Source organism: Falco cherrug, chromosome 8, assembly GCF_023634085.1.
Source record: "Falco cherrug isolate bFalChe1 chromosome 8, bFalChe1.pri, whole genome shotgun sequence".
Classification (NCBI taxonomy): domain Eukaryota; kingdom Metazoa; phylum Chordata; class Aves; order Falconiformes; family Falconidae; genus Falco; species Falco cherrug.
This window is the reverse complement of record NC_073704.1, coordinates 25,358,668-25,383,497: the sequence shown is the minus strand read 5'-3', so window position 1 is coordinate 25,383,497 and position 24,830 is coordinate 25,358,668. Positions and strand designations below refer to the sequence as shown.

Genomic DNA, 24,830 nt, shown 5'->3' with positions numbered 1-24,830 from the left:
GGGTGGTAGCTGGGGAGGGTGTGCATGACTATTTTGGGTGTGTAAGGCCCATGGGGGAAGGTCAGTATGTCTGTTCTTAGCCTTATGGGAGACTCAATATGGCCAGACCCAGGGTATGGGGCACGTGGGGGAAGTCAGCGTGGTCCGTTCTAGGAGGTGGGGATATGGGGAGGATCTGCACACCAGGGACGGGTGAAGGCTGCCTGCCCTGGCTCCTGCTGTCAGGACTGTCGTCTCTGCAGTTCACCATCGGCAGTGATGAGGAGGAGTCCAGCAGCGCTCTGGCCCCCGCGCAGTTCCATGTGGAGGAGGAGTGTGGCATCCTGTCCTCTGTGCCACGCTTTGCCGACCTGCTGCAGGACAAGGGCCCTGCCTCTCCCCGCAGGTAGGCGATCAGTGCCAAGCTGCCGCGGCTCTCCCTGGCTTGAGGTTGCTGCCACAGATCCTGTGCCCAGGGGTAGCAGCTGTGCCCAGCCTGAAATTGCCTGCTGAGCCAGAGGGGGCATGGGGTCTGGAGGGGGAGCGGCTGTGAGTGGCATGACTGCTCTCTGGTGGGACAGTCACTCCCTGGGACTCCTGTGACTTCCTTGTGTCCGTGGGATCCCCAGAATGCAGGTTTGGGGACACTGGGCTGCACAGCTGAAGCACCCTTGGTCCCAGCTAACTTGCGCTGTCCTGCTGACCTGCAGGCTGAGAAGCCCCAGGAGGGTCGGCCAAGTCAGGGGACCGTGAGGCCATTGACTCAGAGGTGGGTCCCCAGCACTGACCACAAGCTGAACCTCTCTGGGAGAGAGGAGGAGCAGAAGGGGAAGCATTTAGGTTTTGTGATAGGTGGCTCCTGGCTGCGCTCCTTTTCACAGACTTCTTGGCCAGGGCTGGGCTGAGGGACTTCAGCACAAGGGGCCATTGCCCATCCTCATTCACCCTGTTTGCTACTATCAGACTCTTTCGTTCCTACAGCCTCCCTGGGCCTCGAGAACGTCTGTCTCGTGGATGGGAGAAGCGCAAGCCCTGGGGCCAGGTGGCAAGTGGACAACGGGTTACCTATGACTTGAAGGAGAGGATGTGCATTGGCAGCATGACCACGCTGGAGAGCGCAGCGTACCAGCGTGTCCCCACGGACGAGGCTGAAGCCCAGATGCTGGCATCTGCTGACTTGGACGGCATGAAAAGTGAGGCTTTGCAATACTACCTATGTTACTAGTGTGTGTATCCCTTGCTTTTCCCTGCTTTGCCCCCTTCCCTAGCAGCTCCAGGCGTGGTCCTCAGCCTGCTGCAGGACTTGGTCCTCATCCCCCTGTCCCCCAGCCTCTGCCTTTCCAGCCCTGGCTCCTCTGTCAGCTTTGCAACGTTTGCAGCAGCAATCCCCACGTTTCCAGCACCTCTACTCACACCCACCCCATGGATGCTTGCTTCTCCACCCATCCCACTGCCCTTTCCAGTTTAGGGCTCCCTGTGTCTCCCTGAGACCCAGCTCTCTCTTCTCCTGACACACTTTCCCAGCAATCAGCCCTCTGTGCGACACGCCAGCTCTGGCATCGCAGAAAACCTGAGGCGAGGAGCCTCCCCTCTCCTCTGGTCTCCTGGCGGAGAGGCAGCTGCCCTCTCCGGAGTGCCTCGGAGGGGGACTGCCCCTGTGCGCGGCGTGAGGGCAGACAGAAGAGACGTCATGGAAATGCACGCTCCGGGCCAGAGGACATGGAGAATTCAATAGGTTGCTCTGCAGGCTGGAGAGGGAGGGAGACACCAGAGGGGAGCGAGGGAGAGAAGCGGTGCTGCACACACAGCCTGGCTGTCCCCGAGCCACAGGCGCTGTGCCCCTGGGCATCTGGCACGAGACCCCGCAGCAGAGCGAGGACCCTGCTCCTGAGGAGCTGGGGGGGCAGTCCCCCACAGAAGCATCCCTGGGTGGAGTCAGCTTTCTTGGGGCCTCAGCCATCCCCTGGGGCTGCTGCAGCTGGCACCTTCGTGCCCTTCGAAGAGGGGAGCGAGGCACAGAGGTTGGCCCTGGGGCTGCGGTGAAGCCCCTGCTGTGGGGTAGCTTTCTTTCCACACATCGATCTGGCTACCCCAGCCCCTCCTCTGAAGGCAAGTGGCTCATGGTGCCTGACCCCTGACCTTCACAAGGACAAAATGACAACCCTTCAAGACAGAGAGGAGGCAGCGAAGGAATCGGAAGGGGGCAGCAGCCCGGAGGTAGCGATAAGCACCCATATTCGCAACTCGCTCGGCTATGAAGACTTCGATGAATTTGCCTTCAATTTTGAAGACTATGATTTATGGGAAGCCATCAGAAACCATCTTGGCTACCCAGGCGGGGAGCCCACCAGTAAGTACTGGAGCAGTCACCTCACGGTTGAAGCTGTAGTTCAGAGCCCCCAGCTAAAGTGCATATCCCCCACCCTGTGTTTGCTGTCTGCACCCTCTCCGTGTCAGGTTGGTTTCCTGGTTTAGAGGCAGTACGGTCTGCCGGTCTGCCCCACTGTGTGCCTGGGGGCACCGGCGGAGCTGCCTGCTGTCTTGTGTGCCTGTCTGAGGTCTTTGTACAGATCTGTGTCATAGTGCTGAGGTGCTTCCCTGTGTGTGTCTCGCTTGAGCAGCTTCAGAGGCAGCTGCATCTTGCTGTTTGTGCTTATCAGGATGTGGCCCGTGCTGTGGTCAGGGAAAAAGCAGCTCCTTTGAGGTGTATATAAGGACAGAGCCATTTCCCCTTCCATCTGTGGCACAAGGTGACAGTGTGCTGCTGCTCTGCTGGAATTCAAGCTGAGCTGTGGATCTGACAGCGGAGGTGGGTATCAGGTTCTCAGCTCTGCACCGTAGCCTAATGCCTAGAGGAAAAAATAACTAATCTCTGTGCCTGCAGGCTTGAGTGTGGCTGTGAAACTACCTAGTGGTAGGCTGGCTGGGGTGTCTGGAAGGGGGAAAAGAGGAAGGAAGAGAGAGTGGGAAAAGCAGGGAAGGAGAGAATAGGAATCCTGAGAGCAAAGAACGTCTTTCTGTTCTCTGCATCTGTTTCCATACCCGTGCATCCTGTGCAGAGAGCTGGATGTCTGAGCTGTCCCGGGGACTGTGCAGAAACCGGAGCCTTGCTCCCACCTTGTGCAGGCGGTCCTTCCTCGGCAGATGGTGGTAACTCATAGTGAAAAGGTGGCTTTGTGTGTCGCTTGGGAGGGACAGTTCATAGCCATAGCTCTGTGGCAGTTGCCCAAATATCCTCATCCAGATCGTGTGTTAATTTTTCAAGAGATTTTAGGAGTGCACATGAGAGGGTGACATGACCCCAGAACTAGCCCATTTACCAGTTTAACACTCAGGATCGGGGAGGCAGAGTGCTTGCAACAGGGACTTGGGATGCCTCGGTTCAGCTTCTGACTCTGCCATAGCCTCTCTGTCTCTGTGTGATCTCAGGCAAAACACTACTTGCCCTGCCTCCCCATCCCAGCATCATGTTCTCTTTCCCAGCTGGCCCATCCCATCTTTACAAGCCTTTGGGTAAGAAATGTGTCTGTGTACCTCTGCAGGGACCAGCGAGTGGAGATTTGCTTCTGGCTGGGTCTGCTACTTGTTAACTGTAAATTGATAGACAATATAATAGCAGCAAAGTTCAAAATAGAACCCTGGAGCAGACTGGCTCCATCAGCTGTCCTGAGCTGAGCAAACTGTACATTAAAAGTGTGAGAAATTGACCCAGGTTCACACAGGAAAGGATGGCTATTCATGGGAAGGGAGAAGGTGCAGATCACTTCTGCAAGGTGTGGTGCTCATCACTTACGTAGTGGGAAAATTTGACTTGCTAGCAGTTAACGCGTTCATTGATGGCTACAGCTAATGCCGCAGGTGCTTGAAATAGGATGTGCTGTACAGTCAACTCTTAATTATTTTTGCACAATGAATCCACGCTGTGGATTAATCCCACAGAGAGAGATAGTGGAGGCAGAGATGGCTGAGACACCAGAGTCAGTTCTGTGCACAGCCAGCTCACGTCCAGCCAGTGCCACTTGCCCAGCTATTTACTCCATGGGGTACCTCTTCCAGGACCAGCTCAGATCCAGGAGGAATTTAATAGCTTTTGTGCAGAGTAGAGTCCTTGCTGGACCTGAGCTGGTCTCCTTGCATTCCTTTTAGTGTTTGGAGAGTGGGTAGTGCAGGACAGCAGCAGGGATGAGCTGGGGTCCAGCTCTCCCTATCACATTGGACTCAGCATCAGCCAGGGGAGACTTGGACTCTGCACAGCACAGGGCAGTAGCTTTTTCCAGAAGCCAGCATATGGTTGTGACTTACTGTATGTTGATTAACATTTTGCTTAGTCTAATTTTAAACATTCTAAGAGATGGGGTTTCAATCTCTTTTTTCTTGCTCTAACTTAACCATTGGGGTACATGGGAGGTGCGCACCCATGCTATGATGCTAGCAGGTTGCTGTCTGGTACCGATACAAATACTCTTGGTGCTTCTTTCTGGGCTTCCTGCTTGTGGATAGGGACTAATGAAAAGAGGGAAGCAGGAGCTAACACAGGAATTGAAGGCAGTCACCTGCTGAGTTGAACTGACTAGCACAGGCATTGTCGGAGGAAGAGTTTAACCATTGTAAAGTCATATTTGTCATCTTCGGGTTTAGGTTGGTGGAAAAGGGATTTGGTCATCCCAAGAAGTCTGACAGTGGAAGCCAGTGTGGCAAGATCTTCTGGAGGAGACTGTAGGAGATGCTGTATGGGAGAGTGCCGTACTGGTTTGTTGTAGCGGAGCTACGATAGGAATCACTCTCTGTCCTCAGATGCTGTCACTGTCTTGTGCTCTGCTCCTGGGGAGCACTGGAGAGGAGGTACAGCAAGAGCTGTCCTCAGCTATTTAATCTCACCCTGGAGAGTTTGGCTTCAAGCAAGAAGGGCAGAGCTGTGCCCTGGGCACATCACCCTTTGGTCTCAGTCCAAGATCCCATCCTGAGTAAGGACCCCAGACTTAGGTGCTCACTTGAGCTTGACTTTCATTTGTGGAAAGCACCAATCTGACAGAAGGGTTCTCTGTAGAGCAGCCTGGAGTACCTCAGCTGGGCTCTGCATGGGACTCCCAAAGCCAGTGGCCTCTTCCTAAATTAAGCCCACATGTCCACTCTGCTTCTGACTTGTCTCCCCCAGCAGGCATCTCAGTGGCCACAAGCTCTGCCAAGGGAGAGCAGCAAAGTGGATTGCTCCGTAGTCTTCTGTAGGGCTCTGGAGGTGTGCTTTCACCAGCTTGCTCTGAGCCTGCAGCACTCGGGCTCCTTTCCCTATCAGCAAGTGTGGGAGTCACTGGAGATGCTGGAAGGAAACTTGGCTCCTTTCATTTTATCTGTCCTCCAGCCATTTGGTGTCTGAGACTGAATGCCTGGGTGTGCTTTCTAGGGCTGTTGCTGAAGAGCACTGTGTAGCAGGTTGTCATCGCCATGGGGCAGGCTTGCCATGCTCTGGGTGAGCGCTCGGTCTTGATGGACAGAGTGTCCTCTGGTCCTGGTCTTCCAGGGACATGGTGAGAATGAGTCCCAGAGTGCATGAAAGAGAGCAAAGGTGCTGGGATTGGAGCAAAGTGCCAGATACCAAGATCGTCTGCCTGGTGGACTGTTTGTTTTATGCATGAACGCATACCAAGTATGATGAAGTGGCAGCCCTGCATGCAGGAACTGAGAAATCCATGCAAAAGCCCAAGGAAGCCCGACACGTGCCTGGCTCCCAGAAATGTTTGTAGCGGTGGGCAGTTATTGGTCCCCATCGAGGCTGTGATGCAGTAAGTGGAGCAGGGAGGAGTCCAGCTGTCAGCAGGATGTGCATCAGCAGGGCAGCCAATGGGGGAGTATGCCCTGAAGCTCAGTATCGATTCATTTTATATTTAATTTAGTGACCCAGATTTCCAAGGAGCAAGGCCATGGTATGCCTTGCTGGATGTGCCTTTCCATGCCAGAGATGCATGGATGTTTTCCTGCAACATCAAAGCAACCACTTGGCCTTCAAACCCAGTGCTTTTTGCTACCTCTCATGGCCTGAGAGCTGCAGGTCTTGAAGCTAAGTGCAGAAAGGTACGTGGTGACTGAACATTCATCCCAGCTGATGGAGAGCTGCCCTTGTTCCCCTAGGGAGAAGACCTTGGCTTTGCCTTACAAGCAGGACCAGTAAGCCTCGATAGACCGAAGCTAAGCAAAACCCCTGACTCCGTGGTCTACTTGGGCGAGTCTGCCTATCCTGGAGCCAGGCTCTGAGGCTTTCCCCATCCCCATGGGCTGTCTGTGCTGAGGAAGATACACTTGCTGTCTCTGGGTAGTGTCCAAGGAAACTGCTCTCCGTGGCAGACTGTTTCCCAGGTGCTGTTTCTTTGGCATTGCAAAAGGGGCTGGCACAGTTGTGGCCAGGTTTTGGTGGGCACTGGCTTGCCAACAGCACTGGTAGCTTGGTGGTGGGTCGTTAATGCGGCCTCAGCCACTTCTTTGGAGGCTTCAGGAGGTTTTGCTTCAGCCAACCGAACTCTGTAATGCAGACCTTTCAGAGGCATTACAGCAGCACTGCGGATCATCTAGAAACAGCCATAGCTGGAGTTAACTGCCCAGCCTCCGTGCCAGCCCTGGTCTGCGCTGTTATCCTACAGTCTCATCGCACAATTAAATAAACAGTCACTGATATTTCCATGTGTTTCCCAGACCAGCAGCTAAATATCCTTCCCCTTCACTGCCCTTTATGCTTGCTGAGCACCAGGCCTTCCTCCAGTGGGAGAAATGAGCCCCAGCCAGGTGCCTGTCTGTGCTGTCTGGGCACAGAGCTGTGCAGCCGAGGCTTCAGGTTGCTTTTTGTTGAGGGAGTATGGGGAGGGTCAGTGCACCGTTTATTCAGGAACCATGAATAAAAGCTTTTGCAGTGATGCTCCAGTGTATGCACAGCCCGGTGGGAAGCCTTGTTCTTGAAGGAATTAGCTTGCAGTCATCTGGAAGAGCTTAAAGTAGGCAGATGGGGCAGGAAGGATCTTCAAAGGTCTGGATGATGATAGTGAGCGCTCCAGCTGCCAGAGCTTTGCTGGCATAAGCTAATGAGAGAAGGGTGGCCTTGGATGTGTTTTTCTCCCAGACAGCATGTTTCCACTAGACAAACTGGTGGTCTTTTTTTTCCTTTCCCATATCTTTAGGCCACCGTTTTGAAGATAACCCAGGTGTGAGGAGGCATCTGATGAAAAAACCATCTCGGAGTCAGATCACCAGGACAAGCAAAAAATTAGCATCAACTCCATCTGTCAAGAAAAAGAAGAAGAAGAAGAAGTTGGATAGAAAGCCCCATGAGGTATCCATGTGCTGTCCTCCCACACTTCTTCAGAAGCCATAAGTCAGGACTACAAACAGGCACTTTTATAAAGTGATAAATGTGGTTTCAGTATAATTAATTCTTTACATGGCCTTGGGGGTGACATTTCAAGCTCTTACCTGTTGTCATGAGGGCTGAAAATACACTTTTTTCAAGATAAGCGTAGATTTTATCAAAAAAGTTTTGACCTTAGGAAAGACATTAAAAAGTCACAGAAATGGTAGTGCTGTTGTGGAAGTTGGCAGCATTGTAACATCACCATCTCTGGTAAGTGTGGGAAATCTAGGGGGAAACCAAGGAGCAGGCAGAGGACAAAATTGTCACAATTTGATAGAAAGGGATGCGGGATTGCATCATTCTCTCTCCTCTGCCCATGCCATCTGACTTGGAGCTTTCTTGTGCTGGTGGAATGGACTGATGGAAACTCCTACCACACTTCCAGTGATATTTGTCCTGGCTGCTTCTGCTCACTAAACTTCTGGTTTAACTAAGGCAGGCTTGTTCAGGTAGCACTTTAGACCAAGCAAAAACCTGAGGCTTTTTGCATATTGTTGATAGAGCTGTATGTATCAGGGGAAGTCTCATGTCCGCGCTGTAATTTGCATTAGGTGTTTGTGGAGCTGAATGAGCTGGTGGTGGATAAAAACCAGGAGATGCACTGGAGGGAGACAGCCCGCTGGATTAAGTTTGAGGAGGATGTGGAGGAGGACACAGCAAGGTGGGGGAAACCCCATGTGGCTTCACTGTCCTTCCGCAGCCTGTTGGAGCTCAGGAAGACGATTGCCCACGGTGAGTCAGGAACTGCAGGCCAGGGTTTGTGTCTTGCTCTGGGACAAGTTTTGCTGGACAGCTTCTGTTGCTGTTTGGCCCCTCACAAGAGACACTCCAACAGTGTTTGTGTCCAGGTTCCATATAGAGCCTGTGGAGACCAGCCATCCTGCAGCCTGTTTGCCAGGGTTTGCATTAGCCCAAGGGTGCCTGGGTTGGTTCCTTGCTCTGCTTTGCTGCTCTCAGGCACATGGCAGCTGCAACACCCAATTGTGCCTGGGCCAGCAGGTCTTGGACCCATCTTTGCTGTGAAAAGGCAACATTGGTCAGAGTGGGACACCAAAATGAGAGGGAGATACCAGAGCTACCAGTGCATCCTGGAGCTTTTGGGTTCTCTTGGGACAAGGGTTTACCTAGAGGACATGGGACACCTGGACCTGGGGCATTTCTCAGCTGAGAGAACCTGTACCCCACTCAAAGCCTGGCTCTGGGTGGGACAGCTGTGTCTCCAGAATGTGCATGTGGCAGGGAGTGTTGCACACTAGGAGCAGGGCTCTTCCCCTCCTGCTGGCAGGTGCTGTCCTCCTTGACCTGGAGCAGACCACTCTGCCTGGCATTGCTCACCTCATGGTGGAGACCATGATCATCTCTGACCAGATCAGAGCAGAAGACCGAGCCAACGTGCTGCGTGCCCTGCTGCTGAAGCACAGGTGGGTAACATGTGGCTGAGGGGTGCCAGGGCTTGGAGGGTTGTCTGTGAGCCCCAGGTGGCAAGGGAGGTGGGTCCCTTCATGGCCACCACTCTCCCCCTCAGCCACCCAAATGATGAGAAAGAGGGCTTCTTCCCGAGGAACCACTCCAGCTCCAGCATGAACTCCATCGTGGGGAACCACCATCACAACCACACCACTGACACTTGTGTGCCCCTCATGGGGGAAGAGCGCATTGAGATGGCTGACCCCAAGGCCAATGAGACCGAGTGCAAGGAGGTGAGGATGACATGAGGGGTTATTGCTTCTTTCTCCACACCCTGGGGACAACTGTTGGCTGGCGGCAGCCCTTGGTGCCAACCTTCATGGGGGGGTCTTGCACTTGCAAGGGCTGAGCTCACCTGGATCACCTGGAGTGCTGTAGTTGGGTCGCTGCATTATGATTTTGGGACCTAATTTTAGCCTCACACTGTATGCAGATGTCTGCTTGAGCTTCCATGGCAGCAACAACTGTAGCACTTGCAGGGTGGCCTTTGCTGAGAGGGTGCCTTATCGGTGAAGCAGGGTGTTGGGCATGCAGCTGAGGCAAGCCCAAGTGCAGATATGCCAGTGGGGTGCAAGTCTGTGTAGGGAGACCAAGGCACAGGGACTTCATCCTTACTTGTTTGTATTCTTCCCTGGCAGAAAAACCCACATCTCCATAACTCTGAGGGTCACCGTAAATACCTGAAGCTGATGGAGAAGATCCCTGAAGATGCAGAGGCCACAGTGGTCCTCGTGGGTAAGAGGCAACATGTAGAGTCCCCAGCCCCAAAAGAGACTAGAGCAGGTTCTGGCCCTAGCTCTCTGTGCCCTCCCTCCTGAGGGGTGTTCAGTTATCTTGTACATGTTCCCAAAGTTCAGCTGGGGAAGGAACCTTGTATGCTCTCTCCTTTGGTGACAACACCCGTTTTGTGTTAAATGTATGGGGTGCCAGGGTAGTTCTTTTCCTAAATGAAGAGGTTGATAGACACTGCTGTTGGGAGCTGGAGCTCAGCTTAGGGGAGAAAGTCCTGCCATGCTTACCAGAACATCCCGTTTTGCAGCTCAGAAGTGGGTCGGTGGTGCCCAAGGGACTGATGGCCAGGCACTGACTGCTGTTGGGCTTCACGCTGTTATCTGGCCATTGCTGCCCTCCGTCTGGCCTCTTCACACCTTGCCAGCAGCTGAGCCCTGCTCCTGGCCAGTGTTGGTTGCTGGTTGTATGTGCCAGGGAGCTTTGAGTTTATGGAAGCGGGGCCTGGCTGGTGGCAAGGTCTCAGGTATTGGCCATAGCACTGCCAGGAGATAATTCTCTGTACAAGAGGGCTGTGAGCAGGCAGGCTTGAGCATCAGTGGGTTTGGTTCCTTCTGACCACAAGAGTAATCTTTCCCAGCACTTTGCTGTCATTAACATCTTAGCAAATGTAGCTACGCTACAAGATAAATAAATGTCATTGCCTATCCAATAGATGAAAAGCTGAGGCAAAGCAGCTTGGCAGTGCAACCAAGCTGATACTTAAGCATGATGAGGCCAAATCAGCTTCATAGATGCACTTTGAATGCTCAAAATAACTAAACACTGGCCATTTCTGAGGTAAGACTGTGTCTTGGGATTCACTTGGCCACTCAGATAGCCCAGATTTGCCAGTCTAACAGAACACAGCTCATTGCTGGACACAGATGGCAGAAAGATCAGTAATAATGTCAGAGAAACACAAGTATTCAATAAACATTTGTGTTCGGTATGGGAAGGAAGCGGCTGGTGTGTCGGAGGATGCGGGAGTACTTCCCAATCTGTTAAGAACTGAGAAGGCTGCCAAGCATTGATGAGATGCGGACATTGTAAAACAAACTGCATTTTGCACCTATGAGTCTCTAGAGAACTGGCTCGTTTTCATCTAAAACAAATCACCAGCCAGTCTAGGAATAGAGAGAACATACGAGAAAGACAGAAGAAAGCTCATAGCATCAGCGCTCAAGAATGAAAGGACAGTGATCCAGTACCTGTAGGTTGTTTAACCTGACGTCCTTCACAGCCAACATAATGGCAGAACTAATATGGAATTCAATTAATAAAGAACTAAAGGATAAGAATGTAATTATTGTCAAGCAGTGAGGTTTATGGGAAATAGGTCATGTCAAGCAAACCTGATCTCATTCTTTGATGAGATTAGAAGTTTTTTTGATAAAGGTAACATGTAAGACACTTTCTCCCGTAAGGCAGTGGCTTAGTGGAAAACAACCTTCTGATTTAATGTTAGCCCCTTATAGTGTAACTAGAGCCCTCCTGTAAGAGATTAAGAACTGGGAAGTTAAAGAAAGTAGCACTGCTGGGGAGTGGTGACTGAACAGGGAGCTTGGGGCAGTCCTTGGCATGAAGCTCCACACTGTGACAGTGGTCTGGAGACACGTGTGGGACTGCAGGGCTTGTGGGAACCCTCAAAATCCCTGTTTCAGCCTAGTACACCTCACCCCGGTGATTAACTCTGCTCAAAACATTGCCTCCTGGCAGGTTGTGTGCAGTTTCTGGAGCAGCCAACTATGGCTTTTGTCCGACTAAATGAGGCTGTCTTCCTGGAATCTGTCCTGGAGGTCCCGATTCCTGTCAGATTCATCTTTGTGCTGCTGGGACCGAGTCAGGCCAACATGGACTACCATGAAATTGGCCGCTCAATCTCCACCCTCATGTCTGACAAGGTGAGGAGCTGACGGGAGGTGATGCTGGCACAGGCAAGGGAGCTCCAGTAGCTCCTCAGAAGTCAGTCTTGGGACAAGAGTGCTGAGAGATGCTGTGCAAAGGCCTGGGTGGGACTGGCAGGTGTGAACACCTGGGATTTTTAAGAGCAGCCTGGCTTGACCAAGGTAGAAGGCTTCGGTACAGAAGAGTAGGACAGACATTTGGCTGGGACAGAGTGCTAGGCTGGGTGAAGAAAGGGGCTGTATGTAGAAGCAGGAGTGAAGGACCGCCCAAGATTAGAGGAGTTGTGTTTAGTAGACGTTTCACAAATGGAGAGGCGGGGAAGCTGAGTGGTGCCTGTGACCATGATGCCTGTCCCAGGCCACACTAAAAACAAGACACAGCGATGCCAGGGGGCTGTTGTCAGATGCTTTCTAGCCGAGTGCTGTGACTGGGGCATCTATGCAGAGGAGCACAGGCATGCAGGAGGAGACGTGAGGAGGCAGGAAGGTTTTTCTACCAAATGTGTGTACTGCTAGAAGTCCCCCATCTGGCTAGATGGCAGGAAAGTGAAATTACATTATCCTTGTAAAGAGTTCAGGGCAAAGAAAAGACAATCTGAGCATCTGCATAGATCCAGGACAGGAGTATCAGAGGTTCACAGGGTCCTCCTGGCTGGTCCCATGTAACTGCCCATCCTGCCACCAGTGCACAGCTTTCCCTGAACTGGGAACTAAAAGGTCCGTTCTGGAGGTGGGTTGTGAACAACAAGGGCTCCCAGCTGAAAGATCCCTTCCGAGAAATTGCACAGGGCTCAGCTGAGACCATATTTTTAGCCAGAAGAGGTGAGGTGCCATATTCCAGCTTCAGCACTACATTTGTGGGCTGATCTCACTCATTTGAGCCTCTGCTCCTCTGTTGCCGGCTGCCGCAGCCGGGGCTGGCCATAGCAAGGTTACATGGTGGCTGGCGCCACGAAGAGAGTATGGTATCATTTACAGTTCGAAGCTACGGCTCCAGGGAGTCTGTGTGCTGCAGGGACCTTAGCTGTTCCCTACCTGCTTTACAGGCTGTTCACTTGTTCATTTTCCTCCAGCCCTTTCTCTGCAGGCCTGTTCCAGAGGCAGCGCAGCACTTCGGCCCATTTGGCAGCACCTCCCTGCCTCTCCGCAGCAGTGCTGTCCCCTCATGGTCTCCTTTAGAGTCTTTCCTTGTCATCTTGCCCTCGCTGTCAGGAGTATCTCCCCTTTTCTGCCTCGTTTCCTTTGCATGGCTTCCCTCATGCTGTAGACTCCTATTTTCCCTCCCTCTCTCATGTGGACACTCCCAAGAGTCTCTCATGCTCCCTGCTCAGGTGCTGGTTCTTGTGCTTTACCTGCAGTGCTTTAGGGCTCCACCAGCTTCTCTCTCAAAATAAACCCAAGACCAGACTAGGAGGACATTGGTCTGTTGCAGAGTCCTAATGTTGAGCTGCAGGGACAGGAGAAGTGGTGCCTGGCTTTTGGTAACTCTGAGCCGGGCTCTGAACAAGAGCCCTACGGGACCAAGCAGTGGCACGCAGGGCTTGTAAAGAGAAGGATCTTGGCCTGATGCAGCCGCAGTGATCTGGTGTAAACAGAGGCACAGGCTGGCCAGGTGTAGCATCTATCCTAGGGAACGAGAGGCACCGGACTAGCTGGGAAGCACAGATCTGATTTTGATTGATGGAGAGGTCCCATGAGAGGCATCTTGTGGTCTGGCAGAGATGCTGCAGGAGCAAGATCTTGAGCAGGAGCAGTGGGGCTTGTGGGAGAAAAGCAGGAACAAGGAGGTCACTGGAAAGGGTGGGCAGGGGAAGGAGGGAAGACATGGGATTAGGTGAGGGGCACTGGCTAGATGGACAAGGAGGAGGAATTTAGGAGTGTGGGTCACAGAGTGGCAGTAGTGAGACAGGCAGTGGGCTGGAGGAGCGGGATGTTACTGTATGGTCACAGCAAGCGCCGTGTTTCCAGGCTGCAGGTAGCTGGGTGCAGTCTGGTCTGAACCTTCTCTGTCTCTTTCCCTGCCCCTCCCAGCACTTCCATGAGGCTGCATACATGGCAGATGACCGACAAGACCTCCTCAACGCAATCAATGAGTTCTTGGACTGCAGCATTGTCATCCCCCCATCAGAGGTGGAGGGGAAAGACTTGCTTAAATCCATTGCCACCTTCCAGAAGCTGCTGCTGAGGAAGAGGAAGGAGAGGGAGCAGAAGTCCATGAAGGAGGGGGCTGTCCAGGAAGCCAAAGGTCTCTCCACTCACATTTGGGCAAAAGAGCTTGTGCCTAGTGCCCTGCGTGCCCCAGTGGGCCCTCCCCTCACAGAGCCTGGCAGAGGGGTGAGCGGGGCCTGGCTCCTGCAGTGGGCAGTGGGGAGGAGGGCAGGGGGCAGCAGGACAGTGGCTGCGGGCAGCTCTGGCAGCTGGGGGTGGCTGGAGGCAGTGGGATGTGCAGTCGCAGGGGGCCCACCAGGTTAGTGCTGCTGGAGGAAGGTCTCCATGGGGTATGGGGGAGAGGGACAGCCCAAGGGTGGACACGCGTTCCCCTGTTCAAGCCCTGCCCTCCATGCACCTCCAGAGCTGTGTGAAGTGAAAGCTGAGGAAGAAGAGGAGGAAGCTGAGGACGATCCTTTGAAGCGGACCGGGATATTTTTTGGAGGTCTGGTTCGGGACATAAAGCGCAGGTACCCCAAATACCTCAGTGACATCAGAGACGCCTTGCACAGCCAGTGTCTCGCAGCCGTTCTCTTCATCTACTTTGCTGCTCTCTCTCCTGCCATCACCTTCGGGGGACTCCTAGGTAATGGGCCTGCTTTCTGGTCTGCTCTTTGCACGCTGGGACACTGGCTGTGTCTGTGTAATGCTGTGCTGGGGTGGGCTTCGGTGCTGCTTGCTCGGGGAGAGCAGCAGCGCTGTGCCTCTGCTGCTGCCTTGTCCCCTCCCTGCCACTTGGCCTCTCCAGCCTCGGCTCCCCGGGCTCCCTCTGTGCTCCCTGCCCAATGCAGGGGACCTCTGACTGATGGGATGGGGACCTGCCTCCTCCATCTGGAGCTGTGTCTGCAGCCTGCCTGCCTGTGGTGACGGTGCCTGTGCCCAGGCTGTAATACTCACACATTGTTCTCTTTCCCAGGAGAGAAAACTGAGGGTCTCATGGGGGTCTCCGAGCTGATAATCTCCACCTCGGTTTTAGGGATCCTCTTCTCCTTACTCGGAGCCCAGCCGCTCCTGGTCATTGGCTTCTCAGGGCCTCTGCTGGTGTTTGAAGAAGCTTTTTACAAGGTACATGTGAGGCAGTGTCCGTGCTTAGCACCTGCTCGCTCTGCCCTTGTGCTGGAGAGGGCAGCCGGCATTTCTCAGCTCTCCAAATGGTCTTTGGTGGGGTGAACTCCTTGGGTCCTGCCAGGCTGCCCTCAGCTCAGCTGGGGCTGGCCCTGGCTCTGCTGACCCTTGGCAGGTCATGCCATAAGGACTTCTGCCTTCTGTTGCTGTATCCTGGGGGCTGACCCTCTTGAGGTGTGACAGTGGTAACAGCACTCCTCTACCTGCTGACTGTGAGGGGAGCATCCTCCTCCAGCCCTGTGCTGTAGCCCATCCTGGCAGAATGAGCACTTGTCGCTGCATCCTAAAATGCTAGTCCGTAATACTTCCTTGTTCTTGGGGCTTCCTTTGAAGATTAGTTCACGACTTTTACCTGTGTCTGGGTTTCCTTGTATGGGAAACCAGCAACATTCAGTGTACCACCCATCTGGGATATCCCACGTACGTTACTCCCACCTCGGGATGAGCCCAAGGGTGTGTGCAGAGATACCACGGCCATCCAGGATGGACAGGTTTCTTTCTCAAGTAGCACGATCTCTTTGCTGTTAAAAGCGTCCCTATGTCACTGTACCTCCAAGCAGTGGGTCTAATCCTTCTCCTTTTTTCTGATTCCTAGCATGTCTGGGCTTTTAAAGCCTGTTTTTTCCTACAGCTAGATTTTCACCTTGGTGTGTCAGGAGTTTGGAGCTGCTGATGCCATTGCACAGTGGGAATTTCTCTGCTCTCCTGTGACCACACTTCTCACTGACTGCTTTTGCGTTGCCTAGTCATTATGTACAAAGGTGTGCCTCTGCCCTGCGTGAGGGCACTGTCTGTGGTGGTACCAAGGAAGGCTGCGAAGGGAGGGATGTGATTTGTTGCTGTGTGTGGGTGAGCAGAGGCAGTGGAGATGGTCTGTTCTGTGGTGACAGCCTGCGGCTTTTCTCCACACACACAGAACCGTGTGTGTACACAGGGCGCTGGCTGGGATCACGCCCCAGCCTTTATGCAGTGGGACATAGCAAGCTGCTCAGGCCCTCCTTTGCAGGGAATGGGCTTGTGCTGGTGAGTGCACAGAGCAGTGGAGAGCTGTTTGGGTAATGGCACCTCCATGTGGGTGGGATGGAGAGCGTCATGCATGGGGTGGCTTCAACAGAGAGTGAAGGAGGCACTGTTACAAAGACTGGAGGAGTAAAGACCTGCTTGGTATGAGCTGGCTGGTGTTAATGCAAAGTCTGTGACTTTACCTTTGACTCCAGCCCCGAATTCACTGTCTCTGTGCTGGATGCCCAAGTAGTTGCAGATGCTTTTTTCCAGGATTGTGTTTGATCTTAATGGGAAGCAGATGTGGGAGGCAGCCTGGGGCGCCTTGAGTAACACCTTCCCCTTTCCATTTCAGTTCTGCCAGACACAAGGCATTGAGTATCTGACAGGCAGAGTGTGGATTGGTTTGTGGCTCATTGTCTTCATCTTCATTATCGTGGCAGCTGAGGGAAGCTTCTTGGTGCGCTACATCTCGCCCTTCACCCAGGAGATCTTTGCTTTCCTCATCTCCCTCATCTTTATCTACGAGACCTTCTACAAACTGTACAAGGTGAACCTTCCCCGGGGAGATGGGCTGTTGCATCTCTTGATCCCCCAGGAACCTGCTGCTTTAGCATACAGGAGGCAGGGGAGCAGGGCCAGCTCAGCCACAGCTTTCCTAGGTGTTCTGCAGAGCAGTTCTTTGCTGGCCTCTCATGCCGCAGCCCATCTGGCCCCTGTGCCACCACAGAGGCTGGCAGGATGAGCCCTAACATCTGTCTCCCCTTTTCTTCCTGCAGGAGGCATTAAAGAGGGGCCACTTTTCTCTCCCCAGCCCTCTCCAGCTGGGTAGGTTGTGAGGCGAGGTGACGGATGCTGGGATTATCCGCACCCACCATCTACCGCCCTCACCTCTCCACAGAGCAGAACACCTCCGCTTCCCCCTGCCCCCAGTAGTGACAGTGCTCCCTGCCCCTCCTTGCGGTGACAGTGCCTGCTGCTTCTCTCACCTGCCTAGGTGTTTGCAGAACATCCTCTGCTGAAGTTCTACCCACCGAACGTGCAGAGCGGCCTGAATGCCAGCATGCTCTCTGCGGATGCAATGTCACTGGGAATCAGGATGCAGCCCAACACTGCTCTCCTCTCCCTCATCCTCATGCTAGGCACCTTCTTCATTGCCTTCTTTATGCGCAAGTTCAAGAACAGCCGTTTTTTAGGAGGAAAGGTGAGAAATTTGTGGGACCCAGATGTTAAGGACAAGGAATGTGCCAAACAAATACTGCTTCTTGCTGCAGACCTTTGTCCTCCAGAGCATTTGGACCATACCCCAAAGAAACACCAGCAATCCCTTGAATACCATGCAGAAGGGATGGTAGCCTGACCGAGGCTGCAGACCAGAGCTGGCTGTTCATGATGGTGTCTGCACTGTCTTGCTCCACTGAGCTTTGCTGAAAAGTCCTCTGGACCTTGGGAAAGCTCCATTGGCTGGATAGAAGTCTGTTAAAATAGAGTATAGGAAGAAGAGCTTACAACTTTTTCCCTTTGGTCATCTCTCTACATCCAGGGCATTTGTGTAATACCTGGAGCACCATCTGAATAGGCCAATAGGCGCAACGAGTCAGTCACTTAAGAGTGGCTGGAGGACTGTGTTATGTTATGTGGGCAGTGGGATGTGCAGCCCTATGGGTCAGAGCTGGGCTCCCTTGCCCTGCTCGTCATCAGTGCTCAGAATTGCAGTGGTGCTTGGCCCCGTATGGGGCTTCGCTTTATTGCAGGCTCCCTGTAGCAGGGTGAGTGCATGGAGCTGACGCATTCCCTTTGCCAGCAAGGGTGTTTGTTTTGCAGGCTCGGCGGATCATTGGAGACTTTGGGATCCCCATCTCCATTCTGGTCATGGTGCTGGTGGATTACACCATCACTGACACATATACGCAGGTAGGTGCCAGAGCCACCCTCAGAGCCCCTCCTTCAGCCCAGCAGTGATCCCTGCAGCACCATGGCCTGCTCTTGTGTGGTGGGCGATTTGGATTTCCTGCCTCTTTAGTCATAAGAGCACAAAGCAAACAGAGATGCTCCCCTTGTCCTTACTCCCACGCTGAAGGGAAGCTCCAAGGGTCTGGCTGAGACTGAGACCAGAGCTGCAGGGACTGGAGTGCCCTAGTAGTCCTCTGATATTCCAGCTGTTAGTAGGGTAGGCTTTAGGGGGCCAGAGAGACTCAGTGCAGTTAGTTCCTTGTTTGAAACTCCAAAAACTTGCAAACGATCAACAAGACATAAACTGGTTGGTTATACATGCTGAAGGGGGTGGTATGTAGAGTAGTTTCAGCAGGGTACTTGTCATGGATTTACTACTTAACATGTTTATAGTCTGCTTGATTGTAGGCTACTAAATATTTTGATCACTTTATCTCAAACACAATGATCTCTTTCCCAGTTTATGCACAAACTTAAATGTTAACAAACAAACCCATCTCACAGGTTTCCTTTCCTCTCCCTTTTTTAGTAGATGTGTAGTTATATCTTTGTGTTTTGGCATTTTTTTCAACTAATATCGGGGAGAGGGTGAAAAGTAGTTCCTGTTCAGCATGCAAGGTTTTTATCGACAGCACAAGGCTTAATGGAATCCAAATGCATTATTCATTTAAATTTCAATGAAAAAATCGGTTTTATCAGATGTTAGTAAAATCATGCACTTTGTTACATCCTTTTCATACCCTTCTACACTTCGACAATTAATATCAAAAGCATTCTCATTTCAGTATTAACTCAGCATATGTACAAAGCTTTCTGAGAAAACGGTACTTGGTTACACAGCTTAGCTCAAGTACAAGCATTCCAGGAATATTATTCATACTTATGCTGATTAACATAAATGCAAATCATAAACTTTCCCTGCAGTGCTCACGCAGGCAGATAGCAAGAACTGCTGTTGAGCAGCGCAGAGCCAAGAGTTCAAATGCTGGTGAACACAGGGTCGGGACAGTATACAGCTAGGAGCCTGTGTGATTTCTGATGGGAGCACAAACATGATGTTCCCTCTGAACACGATCAGTGAGGTCATTTCCAGAGAATGTGACCACTTCTGGGGTCCACACTGCAAAAACAATACTGAAAACTGTCTCAGAAAAGGCTTGGCAAGTCTGGAAAGCCACCTCGGAGAAGGGTAGGCAGTTCAGGACACTTGATTTCTCCAAGGAGAGGTGAAGGAGTGCTTTAACCATGGTCTGCAAGCACTAACATAGGAGCAAGCTTCCTTAGGGAAGATATTTCCGTGGTCTCTTGGACAAACCCCAAGAAATTCCAATAGCTGAAAGGAAATGAGACAGGCCCATGTTAGGGGACATGGGATTTTTTTCACTGAAGGGGATTGTCCATGAGAAAGTTCTGCCTGGGTCAGGGTGCCTGTTCCATCATCTGAGGTGCTCAGACCAGGGAGACCAAGAGGATCAGGGCTAGTCCTGTGTGAGGCTGTGGGTATGTATGTATTGATGAGTAACTGCTGGGTTTTGCGGCTATACCACCAGAAGCTGAATGTCCCCTCTGGTCTGTCGGTCACATCTCCTCACAAGCGTGGCTGGTTCATTCACCCCATGGGCAGCAGTGGGACCTTTCCGCTGTGGATGATGTTTGCGTCTGCCATCCCTGCCCTCCTGGTCTTCATTCTTATCTTCATGGAGACACAGATCACTACGTGAGTACCTCCTTTGCCAACGCCAACCATCACTAACACCTGGGCAAGCAGGTGCTGTGCCATTCATGTGAAGATGCGCCTGGCATCCCAGCAGGACAGCAAGGGCAAGGTCCTGGCCATTTCAGACTGTACCCTCTTGGGTTCTTCCATCATCTGTTGGCTTTCTGCCTGGTATACTGTGTGGTGGAGACCTGCCTCAGCTAAGCACAGGATGAAACCTCTAACCTGAGGTTGATGGTCACCGTCTCTCTCAGCCATCTCCTTGTTGTCCCTATGTGTGCTCTCTCCAGGGAGTGAACGTTGTCTCCAGCTGCAGTGCTGTTCCTGGGGACAGGGCTGGGCCTGTAACTGACCTAGGCTCTTTTTCCTTCCAGGTTGATTGTTAGCAAGAAGGAGAGGAAGCTGCTGAAAGGCTCTGGCTTCCACCTGGACCTGCTGCTCATTGGCACTATGGGGGGGCTTTGTGCACTGTTCGGGCTGCCCTGGCTGACTGCGGCGACGGTGCGCTCCGTCACTCATGTCAACGCCCTGACAGTCATGAGCAAGGCCATTGCACCTGGGGAGAAGCCCAAGATCGAGGAGGTGAAGGAGCAGCGTGTGACTGGAGTGCTTATTGCTGCCCTTGTTGGTGAGCCTCTGCTTGGGTGGAGGAGTTGAGGGGTGGGGAGGTCAGGGCCCACCACTTGAATTTCCTGGCAGTGCCCCTGCCCACAGGCCAGCCTGTGCTCTGCCCACCTGCTGCAGGACTGCCCCCACCTATGCTGAGCTCTCCTGGCAGCCTTCGGTACCCCCCATGGTCAGTCCATCTCTGCAACCCTTCCAGCTAGACGCCTCTGGAGCTTCCTTTCCCTTGCACCCTGGGTCAGACAGAGAGGAGGCAGGAGAGGGACAGAGGCTGAGGTGCCTTGTGGAGGGGCGGTGTGGGACACACCATGCCCTGAGCTCTGTCTGTGCAGGTCTGTCCATTGTGATGGGGAACATGCTGCGGCAGATCCCGCTGGCTGTGCTCTTCGGCATCTTCCTTTACATGGGGGTTACATCGCTCACTGGCATCCAGCTCTACGAGCGGCTGCTCCTGATCTTCATGCCGTCCAAGCACCACCCTGACCACATCTATGTTGTCAAGGTGAGAGAAGGCAGGTTGCGAGGAACCAGGTAATGAGGAACAGAGGAGGAAGAGTCAGACGAGGGGAGGATGGTGTGTTGCTAGAGGGATGCTTGGCTTGGTGACCTGCCTTGGCTGCAAGCCTGTGCCAAGAAGTAAGTGCAAGCCGTACACAGAGGTGATACAATGCTGGGATGGCGTGCTGGTAGGCTGTGCACAGGAGTGTCTTGCCAGGATATTGTTATGGACAGACTGTTTGTTTACAGGAGCAATGCATCTCTTGAGCGGGTGTCGGGACATTGCACTGCTAGGTGGATACATAGGTTGCACAGAGGCTGATGTGTTTTGGAGTTCTACTTTGCTGTGGAGTACAGGCAGGGAGAGCATGCAGCAGTGTTGTGTTACTGTGCTGTGCTGTGCAGGAGGGTTATGTTTTGTCAGTTGGGTCTTCATTAATCTGTGTGGAAGGGTAATGTGTTCTCAGGCTGGATTTATCTCCCTAGGTGAAGACCTGGAGAATGAATCTCTTCACCTGCATTCAACTGGCCTGCATTGTGCTGCTCTGGGTGGTAAAATCTACGGTGGCATCCCTGGCCTTCCCCTTTGTCCTGATCATGACAGTGCCATTGCGACGCTTCGTGCTGCCCCGCTTCTTCCATGACAGGGAGCTCAAAGCGGTAAGCAGATAACTGTCCTCACAGTGTACCTTGCAACACTGGATTGAGGTTCAGGAGGTTTGACAGACTGAAAGGCTGGGAGATCCTGGGCTGCAAAAGCCTTGGCTTTCCCTGCTGTTATCAGGGGGTCTTTTGTTCAACAGCAGTAGTGGGGTGGATGGCTTCCTCAGAGCTTGTAGCCCTGGGAGTGCAGTGTGGGATGGATGGGCACCCGAGGGCAAGGAGACAGAAGATCCTACCACACAGAGGCGTGGAAAAAGGGTTTCCTCTTCCATCCTCCTCCCCATTTATGGCTTATTTATACAGAGACACCCCATTTCCCCAGAGACAGCAGCAAGGACAGCCCAGCAGCACACCAGAGCCTGTGGCTGCTTGGCACAGGAGCACATAATCACAGTGCCAGGGTGCTGGCAGCTCCTCTGCTGCTGCCAACATCCTGAGCCTCTGTTGGAGAGCAGCCTGGAGCCTGCCAGCAGGGCAGGAGGGAGGAGCTGCTGTGCTGGACAAAGCCCCAGTGATGGGGCACTGTCAAACAGGAACACTTACAAGAGAGAGCATCAGACTGGGGACACATGGGTGGGCATGAGGGGCAAAAAAGGGGCCTGTTGGAAAGGGAAGGAGCAAGAGCTTTGGTCTTCCCAGCGCAGCCCAGCTGCCTGGCTCGCGGTGCACTGATCCCTCCGTGCCAGGCTTGATCCTGCGCTGGGGGCGGCTGTGGCCTTCAGAGCCCGGTCTCTGCCTCTCCCCAGTTGGACTCAGAGGATGCGGAACCGAACTTCGATGAAGACGGCCGGGACGAGTACAACGAGCTGCATATGCCTGTGTGAGCTGGGAGCTGCCCTCCCCACTCATGGGACAGGCCACTCATGCCTGCTCATCCCTCCCAAGGACTAACTGGAGACTTGCCATGAGTCACGCAATGTCTTGCCTGGACCAACAAGTGGCGGTTCCATAGCCCCGCAGTAGGCAGCCCCACCTCCTGCTGCCCCATCACTTGCTCAGCAGAGGCTGTGAGTCTCTCTCCTCTTGGACCTGGCGGGCTGAGAGATGCCTCTCACATCCCCAAGCTGTGTGGGTCCCAAGTGCCCGTGGGTCAGGGGTCTGCCCCATCTCTTCTGGAGGCAGCCTGTGCCTGGTCTCCAGGTGGTGAAGGGGAGCTATTCCGGCTGGTGCCACTGTGTCCCCCTCTGCTACCATGAAGCTTGGGTGTCTCAGCACCATGTGCCCCCGAGCAGTCACAGGGATGGGCTGATGCTGCCTGCAGACAGCCGTTAGGTTTCTCACAGGCCAGCAGCCTCCTTGCTCAGCTGGCAGATGTCTTGCTCCTGCTCCCTCTGCCCCTCTTCCAGGAGGCCTCACGCTGGGCCTGTGCTATAGCCCCTGGCCCCCGCGGGGCTGCTGCAGCCTGGCAGATGGGCAAAGAGGGACCAGCACCATGGCCCTGTCCTTGAGACCATCGTCTGTCCAGTCACCCTCTCACAGGACTGTTTTCAGCTCCTGCTCAGCATGGGGGAGGCTGTTTGCTTCCATCCAGTTTTCCCAACCCTCTTCCCAAAGGAAAACTGCACCAGGAGGGGAGACTGGGAACAAACAAGTATCCTGAAGCCTTGAGTGCCTGCCCTCTTGCAGGGACTAAGAGGAGTCCTGTGTCATTCTGCACCTCCACCAAGGTTGCAGGGGTAAAAACTCATCACAGGGCTGCATCCCAGTTCCTGATCCCCATGTTCCTATCCCTGAGACCAAACCCTATACAAGAGATGTAGTGCTGGAGCACAGAACAGTCCTTTGGGTCCCCTCCTTTTCCCTGTGCAGTGATCCACTGGGTCTGGCTCCCTGCAGCCATACAAAGAAGTCACTGAAACCCCCAGCCCCAATTCTGCTGCCACACCAGGGTGACCTTTCATGTCCAGGGCTGCCCTCCAAGTGGGAAGGAGCAGCATGCAGCATGCCCAGCACAGCCCCCGTCACCTCTGGGCAGCTCCGAACATCTTTCCGCCTAGCTGGGCTGTCCCTTGGGGTCACCCTGGGCTGGCAACCCTCATTCAGAGCTGCCTCAGAAACCGCTGTCGGTGCCCCTGGCGGCTCTGAGGGTGGTGCCAGAGGAGATGGCACCCCAGCCTCTCCCTGATGGTTGGAGCTGGAGTGGCCTTCTGGAGGAGGCTGGGATGCCCACTTCATTATTGGATTTGGGGCAAGCTGCTGGTCCGGTTCCCACGTAGCAGCCTGGCTCCTGCGAGAGATGGTGGGTGCTTCATTACCAGGAGGGTCTGGCACCTTCCCCAGGAGGCTGCAGAAATATCCCACCAGAGAAACCTCCCCCGCAGCAGGTTCCTGCCCCACAGCCTGGCCCCCTGCAGGGCCCCGGGGCAGAGAGACAGTGTCTCTGTGTGTCTGTGGCCGTGTGTGTCCTGTCCTCCCCATGTAGTGTAGGAGGCCTGTTGTCGCTGTGCATTGTGACTCCTCTGACTGTAGTGGAAACAGCTACACCAATAAACTCTTCACAGGAACCATGTCTGGCTCTCTGCTTTTATTTGTTAATTGGCAATAAATTGAATTCATTGAAATTCCCTGACAGAAAACTGTTTCCTGCCCGTGACAGCAGCCAGTGAGGGAGCAGGCCCCAGCTGAAATGGGGACTGTCAGCTTGTCACCCACCACCGGCACGGAGATGGGCTCTCCACCACCATCACCAAGCAGGCTGGTTACTGTGGGCCTGGCTGGAGCCCCCATGCTTGGTGCTGGAAGCGGGAGGCTGAGCCCCATATTTAACCAGAAACGCATGGTCGTGCCTGCTTGCATCCATACACTTGTGAATGCGTGTGCCTCTGTGCTCAGCAGTGATCTGTGCCCACCTCCTTACCCAGCCTGTAGCCACACGCTGAATGGCAGGGCCACGGGCTGAGCATGGAAGAAACATCTCATTAAACATGCGTTCCCTCCACGCTTCTTCCCAAGCCGAGCTGAGTGTGGTCCCCCTGACCTGCTGGCTGCCTGCAGCCCATGCGTTGATGGGTTGGATGTCCTCCAGTCGTGTTCTCCTGTGAGCTGCTGCTGTGAGTAGGCAGTGGTCCCACCTCCCATGGTGACAGTCACTGGCTGCTCCTGGGGCTGGCTGCTGCTGTGGGGCACGTGGCAGAGGGCTGAGCCCACCCAGGTGCAGGGCTGGTGGCCATCCTTCCAAGCCGGGCCCACTGCAGGATGGGCAGTGCCTGGCCTCGCAGCATTCTCTCCAGGTCTCGGCAGCGCTGCTGAACCTACAGGAGAAGGAAGCAGCACAGGTGCCCAGCTCCTGAGCATCCAGGTGGGCTGGATGAGAGCATCCACAAATGTTTCCTGCAGGCTGCTCCACCATGTTAGGGAACACTCCCTTTCCCGCTCCCCACTCCATGGCTCTCCTTCCTCTCACCTGAAGCCCAGGACCACCCAACGGGCCATTGGTTTGGACTTGAGAGGTTATGGCTTTACCCAGTCCCAAGGATCCGTGTCTCCACACGTTTATCCAGCCCTTTCCATGCAGCTCCCCTGCCTG

The 24,830-nt window shown here is 53.7% G+C and overlaps 1 protein-coding gene across 1 annotated transcript in view; it reads left to right on the top strand.

Moving 5' to 3' along the window:
• SLC4A3 (solute carrier family 4 member 3) overlaps window positions 1-23,808 on the top strand; it is a 34,928-nt gene extending 11,120 nt beyond the window's left edge. The window contains exons 5-23 of the mRNA XM_055718192.1: window positions 243-385; window positions 961-1,172; window positions 7,143-7,294; window positions 7,924-8,104; window positions 8,658-8,793; window positions 8,898-9,072; window positions 9,478-9,574; window positions 11,327-11,511; window positions 13,546-13,759; window positions 14,087-14,308; window positions 14,639-14,787; window positions 16,205-16,399; window positions 16,847-17,053; window positions 17,674-17,763; window positions 19,353-19,519; window positions 19,894-20,147; window positions 20,476-20,645; window positions 21,128-21,301; window positions 22,051-23,808. Coding sequence (XP_055574167.1) covers window positions 243-385; window positions 961-1,172; window positions 7,143-7,294; window positions 7,924-8,104; window positions 8,658-8,793; window positions 8,898-9,072; window positions 9,478-9,574; window positions 11,327-11,511; window positions 13,546-13,759; window positions 14,087-14,308; window positions 14,639-14,787; window positions 16,205-16,399; window positions 16,847-17,053; window positions 17,674-17,763; window positions 19,353-19,519; window positions 19,894-20,147; window positions 20,476-20,645; window positions 21,128-21,301; window positions 22,051-22,128 — 3,201 coding nt within the window. The 3' untranslated portion in view covers window positions 22,129-23,808. The remainder of the gene's footprint in view (window positions 1-242; window positions 386-960; window positions 1,173-7,142; window positions 7,295-7,923; window positions 8,105-8,657; window positions 8,794-8,897; window positions 9,073-9,477; window positions 9,575-11,326; window positions 11,512-13,545; window positions 13,760-14,086; window positions 14,309-14,638; window positions 14,788-16,204; window positions 16,400-16,846; window positions 17,054-17,673; window positions 17,764-19,352; window positions 19,520-19,893; window positions 20,148-20,475; window positions 20,646-21,127; window positions 21,302-22,050) is intronic.
• The last annotated feature ends 1,022 nt before the right edge of the window (window positions 23,809-24,830 follow it).